This window comes from Parambassis ranga, chromosome 22, assembly GCF_900634625.1.
Source record: "Parambassis ranga chromosome 22, fParRan2.1, whole genome shotgun sequence".
NCBI classification, from domain to species: Eukaryota; Metazoa; Chordata; class Actinopteri; family Ambassidae; genus Parambassis; species Parambassis ranga.
The window spans coordinates 12,105,423-12,125,138 of NC_041042.1; the positions used below are offsets into that span (position 1 = coordinate 12,105,423).

At 40.9% G+C, this 19,716-nt stretch overlaps 1 protein-coding gene across 2 annotated transcripts in view; it reads left to right on the forward strand.

Annotated features, from left to right (window-relative positions):
* The window catches only part of sobpa (sine oculis binding protein homolog (Drosophila) a), a 32,517-nt gene that overhangs the window by 1,594 nt on the left and 11,207 nt on the right, over positions 1 to 19,716 (forward strand). The window contains exons 1-5 of one of the 2 annotated variants that reach the window (XM_028396344.1): positions 1,645 to 1,777; positions 6,825 to 6,945; positions 7,797 to 8,006; positions 10,432 to 10,583; positions 18,796 to 18,891. In XM_028396344.1, the coding sequence (XP_028252145.1) occupies positions 6,843 to 6,945; positions 7,797 to 8,006; positions 10,432 to 10,583; positions 18,796 to 18,891 (561 nt within the window). In that variant the 5' untranslated portion in view covers positions 1,645 to 1,777; positions 6,825 to 6,842. Of the gene's footprint in view, positions 1 to 1,644; positions 1,778 to 6,824; positions 6,946 to 7,796; positions 8,007 to 10,431; positions 10,584 to 18,795; positions 18,892 to 19,716 lie in introns of those variants that run through there. The other variant, XM_028396343.1, reaches the window with a different exon arrangement.

A 19,716-nucleotide genomic window follows, 5' to 3' on the forward strand; every position in this document is an offset into this window, starting at 1 on the left:
TAGTTGTCTTGCCTAAATTGCAAAAGAAGGTGAATTCATTAAGTAGCAGCATTTTATTAGATTCATATTTCATGTTTAAATGTGAAATATGTTTAATTGCCAGTTTGTTAATGAATAAAGTGAACCCATGCTTTCACTGTCTGGTCCTCATGGACAGAAGAGAAGGATGATGCAGTGTGGTGGGAGGTGTGGTGGGGGGTGTCACGCAGGGTTTCTCCAAGGAGAAATGTCTTCACTTTGTGCTAGAGATAATCTCAGTGGAGCTTTTTGTTTTTTAAATCTTTGTGAGCAGCATTTAGGGCCCAGGAGGGGGTGGTCTTGTCAAAATTTGAGCCCATGAAGTCCAGGTTGGATTTTGTCATTTCTGTCATTATTATAGAGCACGTTTATCAGGCAGAAATCTATTTGGAAAATGTCTCCTCTGATAATTTATCACATTGACCATGTAATTATATGATGCCAGTCATCACTCAGAAGTGATGTTTTATTTGCAGGTCTGTGTCTGCGTCCGTGTTTCGCTGTTAGATGATAGATTTTTGTGACACTGGTCATCATTCAAGATTCAGAGAATTGACGTCTGTTATGACATGTTTTGGAGAGGTGACACGTCAGTTAAACATCTCATTTGACAGAAGCAGCTTAATTTGTCATTAGTGGTATTGTGACGGCGGTTTTTGTGTTAGTGTGAGCTAATAAAAATGTCAGAAGCCTTGTGGATTTGTACGATATGTCAATATAAAGATGTGGAGTTATGCCAATGGTGCAAAGGGTGGGGGTGGCGGGTGGAGGCAACACTCTCCCATGACAACTTCAATATCTCCATCAATACTGGCGGAAGTTACTAAATGGAGCAGCAGATGTGGTTAAGGTGTCAAAACACTTTCAAAAGGCTAAACAAGTTCGATTGTAGCCACCTTGTATTTCATCTTTTACAAGATCGCACGAGATGTTGTCTACACAGTTCATTTAGGATCCACTAATGGAAGGTTACACCTGCAGTTAGATGTAGCGCGCGCACACACACACACACACACACACACACACACATTAGTTTAATAATTGGGGTTATTATTAAATTAACATAACATGCACTCAGTTGGTAAATTCTCTAATTAAAGCTTCATGTATTGATTTTCCGTGGAAAAGTTTTAGATTTTTTCTTCCGCAGTCGACAAAGAGGCTCAGTTTGTTTCCTTCTCCTCTTAAGAGTCTCTCATTTTCAATATTTCAGACCAAAGCTTGAGGAGAAAAAAACAGAGAGAGAGAGACACAATGTACCCTTCTGAGGGATCATACTCTGAAAAACCAAACAGTCTGACAATGTTTCCTTCATCTGGCTGCTTAATGTGCGCCACTGTAAAATAAGCCCCGGCGAGTAAACGAGTAGAAGGAGGAGTGGGCATGGAGGGGATAGAAGAGGCTGGAGAGTAGGGTAAGAAACAGGGGAGAAAGGAATGTATACAGCACTGGGCTGGCTAAGCTGTAAAAACTGTAACCCGAGTGTCTCCGCTGGATCAGATATCAAGGAAAGTAGAGGGAAATGAAAGCAGAGGAGAGGCAGATGCAGAGGAGGAGAGAGGGAGCAGGGGAGTGGAAAAGTGGAGAAGAAGGAGGAGGAGGAGGAGGCAAAGGGAAACTTGGCGTGTGGATTTGGGAATTTTATCACGGTGTACTGTGACCTGCTCTGGTTTCTACCCGCAAGGTATCCAGTTCCCACCATCATCATTACCACAAGCTTTGCTGGACATGTCTGGGTCGTACTGAAGGAAAACAAGGGGTAGGACTGTAGAAGCAGGATTTTTAATGTTTATTTTGTGTTCAGCTGCTGTAAACATGGCAGAGAAGTGTCAGCTTGTGAGCTGTGCACTGGATGCACCGGTGTACACCACTAAGTATACTGCAGATGCACAAAGGTACTGAAAATTCCTTTTTTTAAGAACAGATACGATCACAATAAAGGAGGCACCCTCACTTAATATTTGTGATTGAGTTCAATATAACCTGTAGTTCCTCTCTGACAACTGAATAAGCTTCATAAATGCAGGACTTATTGCAGCCTGAGGAGATTTCCCTGGACAGATATATGTACAGTTATGAAGTCATTGCACTGTGTTAGAGGAGGCAGCATAAGGTGGATAGAAGCTAAATGGAGAAGAGAAGATATTTGGGGGCATAAACTACTGATGTCACAGCACCACAGAGTTAAAAAGTCAAGTGGATTCAGTCATCTACAGTCAGTTAATGGTGTTTGTAGAAGAAATATTGTGTTGTTTTCTCCTAAAAAGTACACAGCATGTAATTATTGGAGGCTCCTCATATCTTTTTGAAAGCTGTTGTAATTATTTTTTTTAGGCTTTTTTTGGCTTTTGTGTTGTTAAAAAATTACATGTGTGAAGTCATCAAAAACCACAATCACTACACTCAGTGTCACTGGATGGCCTGGACAATATAGTGGTGACTGTGCTTTTATTGGAGCCTTATAATTACTGTGGTAAAAACGTTTACTTCGATTCGGTTAATTTCAGAGTTGGACCACAGGCTTCAGATCTTTTAGTCCACCAGGGTCCTGGTGGAAAGAGGGGGCAGGAAGGGGGCGTAGACTTCCAAGGCATCCAAGTTCTTTCAGCTCCTCCTGGTGGGATACCCAGACCAGCTAGAATATAAAGACCCTCTAGCACATCCTGGGTCGGCCTCAGGGCCTCAGTTGGGCCTTCCTATAAAGCAAGATTTTTTACCTGATCTTGGAGCATAATCCCAGCTACTGTGTGGATAAATCTTATTTTAGCCACCTGTTATCTCCATCTTGTTCTGGTCATTATCCCATGGCTCAGCTCATGCACATAGCAACAACTACATTTTGTTTGTTTTAAAAATGGAGTCTTTAAAAGTATGGGCTGTGCAGTTGAGTCATTTAACAACAGCTTTGTGGCATAGTTGGCAAAGGAAAGGTGTATTTTTCCCACACTGTGAAATGTACTACGGTAATTCAAGGTGATAACTTTGCAGTAAGTGGGCAATAATGACCAGTAAGAGCAGATGAGGATTTTTGGATCTGAATATCAATTGCAGATTATTTAACATGGATCACCTTCATGAGATTAGATTATTTAAATTTAATTGAAATCAGATTTTTCTGCAGACCAAAGCCTTGCAAAGGCGTTGTTAGGATAAAGCTTATAAACAGAGATGCTATCTGTTAAAACCACATAAAAAGGCTTTACATCCAGTGTAACATATAGACATCTGTAGCTACCACTGTGCCTCTTCCTCCCCTGCACACCTACAGCCAAAGTTTTTGCTGCTGCTTTGATGAGAAGCCAACAAGGATTAGATTCCACTCTTAATAATACTCCCACTTTCTCAAAGTAGTAGGGTAACAGAGAGGACAGGGTGGTAGGAAGGAAAGGGAGACACAGAGAGATGCTGTGTTTTTGTCTGCGCGATGTGCTTATTTTACAGCTACATCCGTTTTTACTCAGGAGAACATTCAACCCGGGTTATGCTCCAACTCATTTGTTCAAAAGGAGGATTTTCTCCTGGATGATTTTTTCTTCTCAGGTTTTCATCCTTGCAGTTGGGCTAATTGCTGCACTTGTGCTTGCCAGTGTGTGCTTTTTGAGTCAGAGCTCTGCCTCCTTTTAGCAGATTGTTGATCACTGTTACCCATGAGTATGACATGTAGTGACCGTGTTAAACAAAATAATGGGGAATTTCATTCTTCTTTGTTTTTAGATTTTCCTCATTGTTCAGTTAAAAATCATACAGGGTGGGATGTTCTTCCAGAATGCAGAAAAGTAATTAGTTAATCAGTTAATTGAGAAAAACAATTAGCAGCTAGTGGAAATATGAAGAACTCATTTGTGTGTGACTTTGATTTTAAAGATTTATTGATTAATATAAACAATAGCCAGTATAATAATCACTCTAATCTGACCTGCATGTATGTGAATTTTTGCAATAAAAATGCTGCTGAATAAAGTGCGAGCATGCAAATACAAACACAGGGAGGGTGGGAAATGTGTTCACAGCGTGTCTCCGTGGGTGACAGCATGGTTGTGTATATACTAGCTGTCAGAACCTAACTTTAGCTGTGCTCAGGACGCGGTACTAAATCTGACTTCCAGGAACCTTCAGGCAGAGAGAGCACTGCTGTCACTCATCATTGTTCAAGCAGAAGTGTCGTTACATCTGAGCTGTCCTCATTAACTGCCATTTTTAAAACATCTCTGTGGCAAAAAAAGAGCGCTTATAACTGTTTGGATTAGACTTTAATCACCGTAAATATTTGCTGCAAATCTTTTCATTGTTAAGTGCTGATCTAACCTTTAATGTGTATGCACAGTTTCTTCGCCACATCAGGGTGCTCTGACTCCACCTGTCACCCTCCACCTTTGTGCCACGTCTGCCCACTGACCACCCCACCACAGCGAGTATTTCATGACAGACAGATCAATAAAGCCTGTCATTCTTCATTTATAATGCCAGCCTAGCATTTAGACAATAAGTTCTTCGTCTTCACAGACACTTCTACATTGAACAAAGCAAACTGAGGCAAAACTGATCTGAGAGCAGTGCTACTACTCCGAGATACAAATACCACACATCATGAATTTCGCTCTAAAATGCTTAGAAATGGTGCAAATGTGCTGAGGAAGCAGGAGGAAAAGTGCCACTGTCACTCCTATACAGTGCCACAGTGTCTCAAATATGCAAAGAGATACTAAATGTGTGTGTGTGTGTGTGTGTGTGTGGGGGGGGGGGGGGGGGGGGGGGCTCAGTCCCACTTGTATTTCCCTACACTATAAATCCACTGTAAGCAATATCTAAACTGCACTTTCTGTTGGTGCTCTGTTGATTGAATTTGTATCAAATAATTGAGTCAACCTGTTGTCTGCAAGCTGTGGCTCCACGCTCATTGTCCACTGAGCCATTCAAGCAGTGGAGAATATCTCCACTGTGACCTTATACATTTAGTTTAACGGCACACATGTAGTTCTTGTGTTATGTACAGTCACTTTCTCATCCATAAGAAAACACAGATCAACACTTTAGAGTTGCCTCTACCACTCCTTCCTGAGAAATCAGGACTTATAAAAGTTTTGATACTTTGAAACATACCATCATACAGCATAAGTGGCTGTTCATTTCAAATATATTTCAGAATTTCCCACCTGATAGCCATCAATATCTTCATTTATTTTCTGTCACACACAAGAAATGCACATTGGAGTAAATTTAGATCATCTAAGTCAAAGTCAGTTGTACAGGGAGGCAATGAACCACTGACATGATCACTCTGGCTCTGACATATCGACAGGAGCTCTTTCTAAATGACATTTAACTGCTTGATGAAGTGACTGATGAGTGATGGCTGGTGCTGAGATTAATGTACAGAGGCTGAAACATGAGGAACTGAACTAAAGTGTGTCCTCTCAGTTTAGAGTAAGAAGTACATTCTGTTTGTTTAAATTAATAATATGATTGTAAACGGATTGCTATTTCACATGTGAATAATTTCTTTTCCACAAAGTCCAAATAATTAAAGCTGATGCATCGTCAGTTACTGCAGAAGTTTCCAGAAAGCAAATTTAGCCTCCATGTGTTTTTTTTTTTTTTTTTTTGGAGTTAAATGATAGCTGAACCATTTACCACAGTTTACGGTTCAGTGGCCAAATGCTTCTGGGAACGTTCCAGCTGAGAGGTGTGTGGTGATAATGGGTTGTATGCATTAGCAGGTTATGGTTTTGTTTTGAGTACAGTGTTTATTGAGTTGTGAGGGGGCTGTTATGGAGGAAATACTTTAATGTTTCACCTGCAGATAGAGTTTAATATATTCAGTTACATGCATTCACATACCTGCAGTCACTGTCAGCAACTCACTGTCACGACTTGGTGTGGCTCTTTTATAGCATTTAGTGCCTTTACTCAGATAATCGTAAATATCAAAATACAGTCCACCTAAACTCCCAGTTAACCCACATACAGACAAAGAAGTAGAGTAGCAGTGGACTGTCACTCAAAGTGGTCATGTCCACATATGCCCTATGTCCAATAAAGTACAGGACAGTGAGTAAATACCTGATCTTTCATTTGTTGTTTCCTCTGTTAGATGAAGTGCATGAATGAGTCAGTTTTAGTGATGCAGAGAAAACTAATTAGAACTGAGAATGCACATTTAAAAACCTGTTCATCAATGTCTTATCTCTACCGTGTCTTTGCAGTCTCTGTTTGACTGTAATTTGATATGTTTTCTATGGTGGTTCGTGTGCTGTGATAGGGTTCCCATTCTCTTTATTACCCTCTGATAAGATCCTCCTCTTTTATTGTGCTGTGATAGGGGCCATTAGTTCAGCTAGATGCACACTGCAGCGTTTGGACAGGAGTTGGCCCCAATTAGGTTGACCTGTACTTATGAAGAGGACCTGGAGGGAAAAACCCTTCACTGTAGTTTTCTTGGGACACGGCTTTAAAGTTTTAGTGGGATCACAAAATCTCTACCTAATTAGTTAAAGGAATGTTGTGTGCACATTTGAAGAGCAAGTCAAGGTCTGAAGAGAGGCATGATAAATAAAATACCTAAAATCCTGCATTAGTACTTGTAGCAAGTCACCTCACACTTCATTTTCCTTTGTCTTATTCCAGATCTTTACTGGTAAGATGAATATTTCATGTGTTAACATTACGGTACTCATTTTTAACTTACTGTTTTTACTGCATCACTGCTCATTAGTATTGTAGCATGAAATGAACTAAAGCGGGTCCTCACTTATTTTTAGTCCACAGCTTTGTTGTTTTGTCTAAACAGCTTCCTGTTTGTGTTGCAGAGCTTTGCAGAGAACACCATGAACGAACTGCTGGGCTGGTACGGCTACGACAAGGTGGAGCTGAGAGACTCTGATAACCTGGACATAGGGGAGACGCCACAACACATCTCTGTGCTCAAAGGTACGACATTCCAACACGCAGCGTGACACTTTGGTGTGTGACTGGTTTTTAACACCCTCTATTAGGTGATCATGCTGATAACATGATAATGAGGGTAGTGTCAATATTACCTTCTCATTAATGGATAAAGGTACCATAATTTTGGGACTGTTACACCTCTTTATGAGTTGAAACAGTTTTTTTCACTAAGTAATGGAATCAAAACATTAGTGGATTTTTTTTCTTTAATTTTCCTGTGGGATTGAAGAGAAGGGAGCAAAGTTTCAAAATCACGATGTCTTTTGTTCTGTTGATGCAGGTTGTGTGCAGTGGATTTTTTAGTGCTTTTTTCACAGAAAAATGATAACAATTGAAGTTGCTGTTGTACAACCAAAACAATATGCTTAAAGATGCTAAAGAAGAAGGGGAGCTGCAGAGTGAAACCTTTTATTAGTTCTTTTTGACCCCAGGAATTCACGTGGTGCTGTGTAGTAGGTTTGTTAACAGCATGTTCCAAGGAAAAAATATACCAACAAAGCTTTACCTCATTATCTGGTTTTCTTTCAGTCACTTCTTCCTTTGCTCTGGTATTTTTTGTCTTGCTCAAGCTGGGTTTGTGTTGCATGTTGTCTTTTGTTTACCTCCAAGTTAATGGTTAATGGAATGGTGCCACAAAGTTGAGCATAATCTCAGTCTTGCTGGTAGTACCTTGTGGTCTGAACACATGTATTGATATTCTGCAGCTATTTGCTGATAACTCTAAAACATATTTCAACACTCTGGTCAAATATACGGAGTGAATTTTTTGATATTATGATACATTGTTCATCATAATTTGGTCAATAAACATTTGACTTTTTTCTGCCTCCCAGAAAACTCGTTGCCAAAAATGCCAGCTTCAGCAGAGAACAGTGACGGCTCTCCAGATCGAGCCAACAGCTCCCATTCCTTGCCGGCCTCCAGGAATGGAGTCACAGAGCCCTCCACTACGCCGTCCACCTCCACGCCAAGTACAAAGGAGCATGGCAACCTGCCTATCATCATGCCCATGATCCCCCCGCCACTGATCAAGCCCCCTGCAGGTAGAGAGCATTGATAAATTAAAATATGGGTGATCTTGTTTGTCAAGAAAACATTTCAAAACTGTCACTATGTGCTGCAGTGACTAAACCAGCCCACCTCAGAACCAGTGTAAACAGTTCTTACTAAGCTTTCACGCTATGAACAAAAGTCTTTTTTAGCCCATGAGTGATGCTGATGTGCAGCTGTTATACAGGTACATCATATTACACTTGCTGATTCTGGCATGAAAACTGAATGTTTATGCAGCATTAAAAGTTTCAGTGTCTTTGCAATGCCTCCATATCAGGCAGGGACTAATGAGCTAGCTACCTGCTGTACACCTTGTTTTTCTCCACCTGCCCAAGTGTCAATATTACCCCATCAACTCTCTGAGGAAATGTCCGTGTTGCTCGGCCAGACAGAGTGCTTCATTATCCCATGCGTCTGCTGTGGACAGGAGGCTGGTACGCCCCGGCGGAGGGAACGAGCCGCCTTGGCATCGCCCAAGAGGAGTCCCCGCTGGCCCTGCCTAGGCGGGGAAACAGATGGTGTGGTCCCACTTAAAGCTCAGCACCAACTAACCACCCGGCCGACACCTCCTTCAACTTGCCCCCCCCCTCCAACCCCCCCCCCCAACCAGCCCACCAACCCACCCCCCAAACCTCCACACATAGTCTGAATTATTCATGTGCCCCCGCAAAATCCGACAAAGGACCTTTTTGAGGTGCAGGTACGGCGAATGACGGTGGCATTTAGTACAGAGGCTGCATAATTACTGGCATGTTTTTTCCCCCTCATGCAGATGTGTGTTTTAAGACGAGCTTGTTAGGAGGTGCCAGGATATGTTGAGATATTGTGAAAGATGTTGTGATTTCACACTGGCCTTCGATCCTCTTCATTATGCTGTGCTGCATACATTTTTCCATGCAATGTACAAACCCTGTTCCACCCACCCAGTCAGCTTAGAATTAAGCTATTTCTTGTTTTTTTTCTCCTATCACTGCAGTGGGCAGTGATCCAGACAGACACAAAAAAGGCAGAGAGACTATAGGAATGAGTCAGAGAGCAGAGGGTAGAGACAGACATAAAATATGCATGTTAGGTCCACTGTGCTGTCTTTAGGGCCCCGGGGAGTTATTCCCTTAATTGTGAGTTAGTCTTTACTTAAAATCTGATGGCCCTGTAGATCCATTAAGCTCTGCAAGAGGTGAAAAGCCTGGCCAGCGTGCGATAAGGAGGTGAACAGAGGTGAAAGACTAATGGGCCTGCGTTTTTTCGCCCTCACACCCGCGAGTAGTCATAATGTGATAATTGGGAGATACTGGAGGGAATCTCGGAGGATCTCTCTCATTTCAGCAGCGATGGCACTAAAAGCCCGCAGCTCATCATCAGCAGTCACAGTTTACCACAGAAGAGGCATTTCACTGCCACAGAGGGTCTGTTAAAATAATTTGTTGCTCACGCTGACCACACAGCAACACTACAGCTACTACACGGCAGCTAATGGTTATAACAAGAGGGTAGATTTGTTCTTGTTAAAAACATGATTTACTCCAGAATTAGAACAATTCAAAGAGGAATGTGTGGAGGTTTGGGGGCTACAGTTAAGCTAACCATAAATCTTAGACTTCTGTGTTATCATTGAATTGCATATAAATACCACAATTACTTCTAGTTGGATGACATGATAGATGGTTAGCAGGTTTCATTAAAACCACAGAATGCAGAGTAATAATATGCCACATTTCAGGTTAGGTGATACCAAGACGAAGAGACAGATCAGGTCTGGGTACAAACCTGCTCTTTCTGTCCTTTATTATTATTTTTTTCTACAATGCCTTCTGTTCGACTTTTGACATACTTTCGGCTACCCTCCCACACAGGCCATGAAACAGTCCACACACTTTTCAGTGGGAAAAAAATCCTTTTCTGTTTTTCTGCCCTCATCTTGAATAATTTAGGAATAGAAATAAAAACATTAAACTCCAGCTTTACTTAAGTTTTAATTTTTGTGAGTAGAAATTTGAGTTGTGTAATGGGGGGATAAAACTTTACTCAAACACTTCATTTTAGATTTTACACAATCTATGAGTAAGTTTCAAAAGGAGACCACACCTTCTGTGTCATCAGCAACATGCATGCCTGTGTCCACCTCAGGCTCTCTTAATACCCACAGAGCACAGCCACAAATAGGCACTTTACATCTGGTTCTGCTCTGGCAGGGCTTCATTATAAATCCTTCTTTTGTACCTTGAATCTCACAAAGATTTGAGCCCAGCAGCTAGGTGTAGCATGCTGATTGACTTCTTAGCAAGTACTGTAACATATTTTTTTGTTATTAGAATCCTAAGCTTAAGAAAAGTGTGAGAAACATGTGACTCCAGGGCCTAATTTTGCAGAATAAATACTATTTTTCACAATTGTGTTTTTTCTCATTCTTTCTAGATGATGATGCATCCAACGTGCAGATCATGTGTGCCTGGTGCCAGAAAGTCGGTGTCAAACGCTATTCTCTGAGCATGGGGAGCGAGCTGAAGAGCTTCTGCAGTGAAAAGTGCTTTGCTGCCTGCCGCAGAGCCTATTTCAAGAGAAACAAGGTAAAATCGTGCAACAAATCTTCATGTCATGGAACTGAGGTCTACGTAGGAAAACAAAATAATTAAATAAATAAACAAAACAACCCAAAATTCATAGAACATGCAGGAAAACATGCATATGCATTATAACACAGTTAAAGTGGGAAGCAGGAACGGTGCGGAACAGTTTGGAAAATCATATGCTAGTCTCAAGGCCGTGCAAAAATGCCAAAATGTCAAATAGTTTGCGTTAGTGAACAAGTTATATTAGCTTTGGTTAAGGGTGGTCGATGTTTAGGGAACTAAAACAGCTTGGTTTGGATGTAAATGAGATGCTAAGACATGGTAAGTTGCATGAGTTGGAAATATAATTCAGGTGCTATTACCATTCTTATATCCTAATACATCCTCCTGAGTTAGTTGTGCCATTTCACCATCCAGTTTCCAGGGCAATAAGCTTACACGATCTCCAAGTAGAACTTACGCAGTAAATCTTTCCATCTTGTTTGAGTGCTGTTTATCGGCAGGCCAACCATATGTAACACCTACATATAATGGACTAGCTGATACTGATTGAAATGAGTGCATAAAAAGCCTTGTGCTGTTGTGCAGCTAAAGCCCCTTCCAGACACTGCATGTGAATTCAAATGATGAAGCTTGCTTCATCAGTCTGTTACAGTAATGGCATTCTGGCATTTAGACGTTTCCATAATGTTGCTCGATGCTTCAGTCTGTACCTTGTTGCAAAGAGAGCCGCAATATTTGCAAGATACAAAAGATTAGAGTCTACTGCATCTCCTTCCACTTTGCATATATTGTCTAGTCCTGGATGTGGGTGGAAGCCTCGGCCAAAAAAGCTGCCGCAGGTCCTTAAAAGTGCACTGATGTCTGGGCTTTTTCCTCATTTGTGATCTTGTGCATATATATCTCTCAACACCATGCCATTCAGCCATCCATAAACATTGCTATGTCCAATCAAGACCACTGGTGAGTCATATTAATTAAGTGTCTGAAAGGGGCTTAAGAGTCCACAGCAATATGTGCTATTTACACAAAATTATTATTTTGTTGTGTAAAAAGTAAATTCTCTTAATAACAGTCAGTGCTTGCTGTATGTTTGCTGCCAGAAACCATTTAACATAATTTAAAATGTTTTATATAACTCACCATGCTCTGCTTCTGGCAGAAGTAAATGAATTTTAATAGTCCCTTTAAAGCGAGAAGAGACTATGTGGTGTAGCTCCAGTAATTATCACCCTAAATTCTGACTAATGACATCAAAAGGTCATTTTAACTAGAAATTTCTGTCTTCAAAATCTCATCATTAGTTTTCTTCAGAAAGCATTAGGTATAAATCACACCTTCAGGCGGTCAACTTCAAAATGTCTTGGTCACTGTGAGGCACAGACAGCAAATATCACAGTTGTTGTTGTATTCTCATTTCCCCCCAGTGACTGTATAGTTAAACAAATCTCCTTTCTCTTTTGTACCAAAAGCTGGGATATATAAGGAATTACACCGTGAGTATGATGTGTTTTACTCTCCTGCTTGTCTGTCCTGAAGTCAGTTATTCATCCAAACATAATCACTTTTCAAGCACTGCACTGAAGCAGGAATCAGATAGGGGTGCACTTAAGAGTATGTCTGTTCATTTCAGTTAGTGATATCCAATTTCTTTTTCTTTCTGACACTTTTTTCCCAAAGCATGAGAATCAAGCTGAGCCTTGCGTCTACTGTACTCATAGTATGTTTTTCATTTTTTCTACCTTAACATTTTAGCTCATCTACTTTTATAGTACCTTTGTAGTTTTATTTTTTTATTTTATTAAATGTTGTAAAGATGACAAATGATCCTGATGGTGTCAAGGTGTTTTTAAGAGTATGTAACAGAGCTCCAAATCTGATCAAAATGTCACTTGGAACTATGTTGTCAAGGAAGCTCCATATCAATCAGAGATCAATAAGGGAAGGCCAATATGGAGAAACCTCCCAACAGTACATATAAAGGCAGTAACAGTGTGACAGTAGTTAACTTACTGTACACTGCATTTTTAGTTTGTTCAGTTTGGATGTGACATTTGTTTAAGCCTAATTAGCTCTGCGTTATGTTCTGACCTCATGGCATTTTTGTGCACAGTGAAGCTGCACTGTTACCGGCGGGTAAATACAGAGGCTCTTTCCAGTCCTCTGCCTGCTCTCTACATTAACCAGACGATTTTTGAAATTTGAAAGTGCAGTGACAGCTCCTCATTCAAGTGATAGGAATTTTCACATTCAAAGTAACAGTGGGGATTATATCAGTGTTAGAAGATATCTCTGATATTATGAGTTCTGTCACAGTAACAAATCTGTTGTTTTTGGCTGGTGCTCCAATATAAGCTTTAATATAAAACCAGTTTTTTGCAATTATAGCATGATTATTGTTAATGCAATTAGTCTGCTGCATCTTTAGACCTACTTCCTGAAGGAGGCATTGATCCCAGCATTATCTGGTCGATGACGTACTTCACCTTTTGCTTTGCAGAGCACAACTACTTAGAACCTGCTGTTGACCCATTTAAATCCACTTTACACTTAGTAAAGGCCCATTTGTGTCCCGTCATTACTTGTATCCAAGGAAATTATCTCTGTTGCATTTTAAGCAGCCTTAAATATGGGGCTGTGCCACCATGAAACAGTCCTCAAATGCAGCCTTCGAAGGATGCAGCCACTCAATTTAGACACAGCTACTGGAGCTTCTGCTTGATATCTTTAGCCTACCAGTGGATAAATTATATTTGTAAGGCTTGGTTAGCTGCACTGATTGATGCACGATAAATCATTTATTTTGCTGTGTTTGTCTGGGTAGTTCTGTTGTCAAGTTGCTAAGCTCCAACAACAAAACTGCACCAAAATTAGACCATCCTGCGGATCGATCTTTGTTGCAACACTGCCGCTGATACAGCTTATGGTTATTATTAAATGTTGCATTGCACATGAGAGTTTTAGGATTTGAGCTATCTAAACAGAACATGTAATGTATGAATAGATTCAACAATGTCATCAACTGTTTAGGACACATCACACACAGTTTATACAAATGCTATCATTTACATGCATACACTCCTGTCATTAGACAGTATGACATGCTGGATGTTGCCCTCATCCATCAGCACAATGCACATGTTCAAACACCACCAACACTGCTCTGCCACAGCGGCTCACATTCTATATTTTGTCTGCCTCTCGCACATTCATGCAGGCCATTTGTGTAAACGATACCCACATGTTTCTTTTCTCATGCACCCACAAGGTTGGCCACAACAACACGGCCTGCAGGCTTTCTCCTATTTTTTTTCCAGCTGAAAAAAAAATGTCATCGCTGAAAAAAAAGTATCTCATGTCTGCGTGTGCTTTCGATAGAAATAGAGAGAGAGAGAGAGAGAGAGAGAGAGAGGAGACGTGGGGGAGGAAAGGGGATGTAGAGGGTGGGCAGCGGCTCTGGCATTGTGTTGCATGAAATATCTTCAGCTGCCTCATCCATGAAACCCAATCCCCTCCTAGGGTGACTATGGCTGCTACTTTCTCACATCTGTGCATAACTCCACATAATGTAGTGCTCGTTTGTGTGTGGTGAAAGATGATTGATAGTTTAACTCAGGCTAATCACTTATGTGCCTGTTTACTGTGTGCCTTAAGCCCCTGGATTAGTTTGTATGGAAGTTGCTGCTTCCTCGCCGCTCGTACTACTCAATTATTCTGTCTGTCACCTCGCTCTGCCTGCTCGCTTTCATTCTCTTCCTGAGCGTCCACTATTGATTCAGAGACACTGCTTTGGCTCTTTTTTCTTGTTTTGTAATGCACTGCAACTTAGCACCCCTGTGTGTACGCTGTGTTGGTTTGCATGGTGTGTAGACTGCAAAAACCCCAATTTGTGTGGGAGAGATAGCAACCGAAAAGGGAAAAGTTCACTGAGAATTTTTCAGCTCTGATCTTTGACAGTTTGGAAGATTAAAAGGTGTGAATTTGAATTTATTTATTTATTTTATTTTTAGCTTTCACCTGCTCAACTGCCATGATTTTACACGCAGCTGTGTGGTTTTTCCCCTTTATCTGACACCCACACATATACTGATAAACATGCTTTCTCATTGGACACGCTGCCAAGATTAAGTTAGGCAATTAGCAGTGATGAATTACCCTGCATGAGTGTGAAGCATGGCGACAGAAAGGTGCAGGTTAGAGTATGGCTTTGCTCTGTTTGGATAAAGTATTTATCCAAAATACTTTATCCAGCTCTTCATAGGCTGGATTTTAAATGCTGCATGCAGGAGTCTGTAACAAATGCATTGCTGCAACATCAGCACTGATGAAATGTTGCTTGTTGCTGTTGCAATGGCACCAACAATCTGCTTTGCACAGCAGCTTTTTTTTGAGTTTTTGGGGATGAAATTCCTAAAAAAAGAAAAAAAGAAAAAAATAGGAAACAAACCCAGACTGCTTGTGCTTAAAATCAGCTTGAAGGTTGCTTATTTGTCATTTATCAAAAGGTAAATTGCATGCATATGAGCCACAACATTCATGAAAGCACTGAGCAGGTAAAGCGAGGCTACAGTTTGTGTTATACAGGTCGTCTGTGCCACAGTGCAAGGCTTTTTGTTCACACCATGAAATTCTCCCCCCGAGACCCCAGACCTCCATCAGTGTCTTTCCCCGGGAGCTCCCTCCAGGCGCGAGGGGGCAGAGTGCCGCTTCATGTCAGCCCAGAAATGTCACATCACCTCACACACACACAAGCACACACACACGCATCCCTGTAGTTGCCTCCCTGCTCCTGAACACTCAATTTACTTTGCATCAGCTGCCAAGGAGGGTACACACGTAAAGGTATATAAGAGAGACAAGGGTGTGTGTGTGTGTGTGTGTGAATGTAGCTGCTTGTGTAAATGGTGTGTGCGTGATGAAATGTGTAAAGTGTCTTGGAGCTCAGACTGACTGGTGGTTAGGAAGCCTTGAGGCCTGCCTGACACAGCTTCAGGGCACAGAGAGGAAGGTGATTATCTCATAGCTGCCAGCCATTCAGCTCAAATAAAGACAAAAGTAACTCAGACTAACTAGGCGTTGAGACTGTAAAAGTGAAGCCACGCTCATGAACTTGCATGCCTTTGTGTCGTTTCTGAAACTTGTACTGTAGGTGTGATAAAGTCGCACAAAAACTGCAGTTTTATTTCTGTATTTGCAGACAAAGTATGTATTTCAGGTGCATTCTGATGAGAAAGAAAGCAAGAAAATGCTCTTTGTAACCTTGTAAAGATCTAAGAGCAATTTCGGTAATAGCAAATAGCATTTGATGCACTCTTTAAAAAGAGATTCAGTACAATAAATTGGTTCAAATAGATACACAGGCTATAATATCATTATCAAAACAAGGTTCTCACCTTGTTAAATTTTCTTACCAGACAACCTTTAGACAACAATAGCTGTGTTTAAAAATTCAATATCAGACCTTCTACATCAGTGCGTAAATCTTCACAGTGCAGTGCAAACTGAAGCGAATTGGTGTTGGGATTGCTTTCCCGAACATAAACAGTAAAAAACAAACTTGTCATTTTTTTTGGAAGAGTGCATTTCTTGCCTGTGATTTGCATAGTGCCGGGACTGCACCTTCATTTCAGGATTTGGGATAATCTCTTGTGCTCTCGGCTGTGTTTGTCTTTGGATTTGGAAAAGCTTGCCTACGAGAGTCTTTCTTTGGGAAGCGCAGCTCTTTTGGCAGGTGACAGGCACACACACCTGGACGTGTATGCATGCCCAGATGGAAGCTAGCGTGGTGGCAGCTGGCGTGACGTCCCCTCAGGACGAAGGCGCCGACAGAGGGGGGCTCGCCGGACGATGTCCTGCTCTGTCATTCTTTTAAGGAACTTCAGCTGGGTGGCAGCTGCAGTTGATGGAAGCAAAAAGACACATTTTAACAAAAAGGCAAAACTGGCAAGGAAACCGTGTTTCCCTAGTGTGCTAATCGAATCTATCTATCTATCTATCTATCTATCTATCTATCTATCTATCTATCTATCTATCTATCTATCTATCTATCTATCTATCTATCTATCTATCTATCTATCTATCTATCTATCTATCTATCTATCTATCTATCTATCTATCTATCTATTTCATTCCCTTCTCCTTTATCTGCGTGTGGCTCCCTGTGTGAGCCTCACGCCTCGTTCGCAGTGCCAACACCTCATTAGTACAATATGCAAATGAACTGGCGCAGGGCCAGAGGGTCAGAGCACAAACTGGAGACAGAATAATAGCACAATGGTGCATCTTTTTGTGTGCATGTGTGTTAGAGAGCGACTGAATGTGTGAGCCTGTGTATGTGTTTCGGTGTCTTCAAATGCCTATTGTGATTAATGTTAGTGTGTGTTTACCTGTCTGTCCGTGAGATGTGCCTGTGCCTGTGCTTTGGACACACAGTAACAGCTCCTAAAATCACCATAACTCACACACACACACACCGGTTGGTTTTTCTTTCAACCGTTGGTGACAAAGTTAAAAATCTTGCCTGTAACATTGTCATCAGTTGTCTCAGATTTTAGCCCAAATACATTCCTTGAGACATGAGGTTGCGTTGTGTGATTTACACCCTGCTTGGAATGGGAAACCCTACCCGGAGGTGAAAGAAGCAGATGGAAGCAGAGGAAAACTCAATCAGTCTGGAAGAAAAAAAAGTTGCCCTTTGGTATCATCAAGAGATGAAGAGAGCTGGAGGCCAAATTACCCATGAAAAATCAAAAGGTTACAGGGAGGAATTTAAAGGGAACATAATATGAAAGCGAGCTGCTCAGGCCGGTGGTTCACCTGTCAGCGGCGTCGGCTCAGTTAGAAGCGTCCGCTCAGGGCTGCACGTGGCATGATGAACATGTATAATTGAGGTTAACTCTCCATTTCTGATGGCGGTGGCTCAGTGCCCCGTGGCTGTAAAATATGAACTAATTATATCACACTGAGGTCTATAATATATATACAAGTGCATTTCATTTAATTAAACACAATAGAGCAATTTGGCATTGTGCCAGACAAAGCTTCTCCAATAACTTTTTTGGTTTGTTTTTGTAACAGAAATGCCCACACCTGGCATAACAACATGGACTGCTTCAGTTTTCACACTGCGCTTAATGACTCACACAGTGCAGGAGACAGCGGCTCCTTCTCAGCGAATGTTTAAAGGAGCTTTGAATTTTAACAGCAGAGAAATAAAAAGGAATGTGTAGTACAGTATACAGTATCACTACCATGAGGGCACAGTGTGACAGTCCAACAGCATCATATTATATCCTGCTTATTACACAGATTTAATTGTTGTTAATTGTTATTAATATCTGTTAATATCATTACCCAGGTTCTGCCTAAACCTTTCATGTTATATTTCTTTATGATTCATATATGTTGTCCAATTAGAAAATCCCTTTTGGAAAAACTGTGCTATGATATATATCACTTCTTTATTTTGGCTTTATTCATTCGTTCATGCACTCAGAGTGGGCATGAAGGAATGGCTGTGCTGGCTCACCCTGTCACACAGCCATTGATCTGCTCTGTGAGAACCTCTGGTGTCTGCTTAAAGGCATCCTTCATAGTTTTCGTGCAGTATAGCAGGGTGCAATAAAGGTACAATACTGTGAGAAAGGGGCTTAAGGTCAGGTAAGAATTCTCTTCTTTTAATGAGCGTCATCGTGGAAGCCATGTTTACTTCATCTTTTATGATTTAAAATAAACCCACATATATCTTATTATTTAAACTATACCAAACAGTGTAACAGACAAAATAGAGATATTAGGAACTTCATAACAAATTCAAAATTTCCTGTTAGGCACATCAAAATAATAAGATTTGAAATCAAACTTTACTTATTACTTTATAGGCAAATTTAAAGACGCGCTGGTGTATTTTTTAATTACTATTACATGTTTAATTTTCCTTTTTGTCTCAAGAGAAATGTCTGAATAGACACACTGCTGTGGTAGGTAGCGTCCTCACTGTCTGCACATGCATGCCTGCACACTCACATGCTGTTTTTGTTTCCTGTTGATTGGTTTGTCCACAAACCAATGACTTGTTCATTCATTTTACAGTCATCATTTCTGTTCAACTTCCTCAGTACTGTTTTCCATTTCTGAGTTTCCTTGTTGCCTCTGTTCACCTGTTTATTTTGTCCATTCGTAAAAAGAAGCCATTATTTCTCCCCCCCAGGCGAGAGACGACGATGGCCTCGGTGGGAAATTACCCCAGCACAGCTTTACTCAGGACACGCCCAGGCTTGTCTTCAAGACAAACAGCGATGTGCTTGTAAGGACCATAACCATTTAACACCAGATAGAGTTTAAGCTTGATGGCTCTTTGTTTTGATGTTGTTCTTTGTTAAAAGGGTATAATTTTCAAGTCATTTCTTCCTGGTATGTGACTGGACTGGTTCATATTTGGGCATTATTGTAAAAGTAGACAGACTCATCCTCAGCCCATTGATAACACAATAGAGACACTGCACTCAGGACTATAAACAGAAAAGTCACATACATTTGACTGTCATATTTTTTCTTTCATTTGCTTTGCTCATTTTCATTATACATCATGTTCAGTGACTTGTGTTTATAGGTTTATAAAAATAATCCACTACTCCACCAGATTACTCCACAGATTTATATCTTGTAGAGTAAATGTCTAATGATGAAGGTGGCAGTCATAATATTTAAAAACAATATCAAGCTGTAAGGCTGTAAGCTCAATCCCTATGTATTAACTGTTGATCACTACACTTCGTAAACTAAGCTTCTGATTCTCTTGTTAAACAGCCAATCAGATTAAAGCACTACAAACGCTGTCATCAAAGGTCCGCCTGGTGGCAGTGGTGCAGGACACACTGCAAACTCTGGGGTCACAGACACTCATCGTCGTCCCTCTGAAACAATTTGAAAAAGAGCAGTCGCAGAAAGGCTGCTCAGATGTTTGAGCTCGCTCCGAGTTTAGCTTAACATCGCCTGAACATAACAAACTCTGCACCTCGCTAGTTTGACCCATTTAAAAAAAATAGCTTAACAATGAAAAGTCTTGACATCACTGCCAGGTTGCCAGGCAACTATTAAAGTAGTAGCTGCTCCCTAGAAATTGACAGAA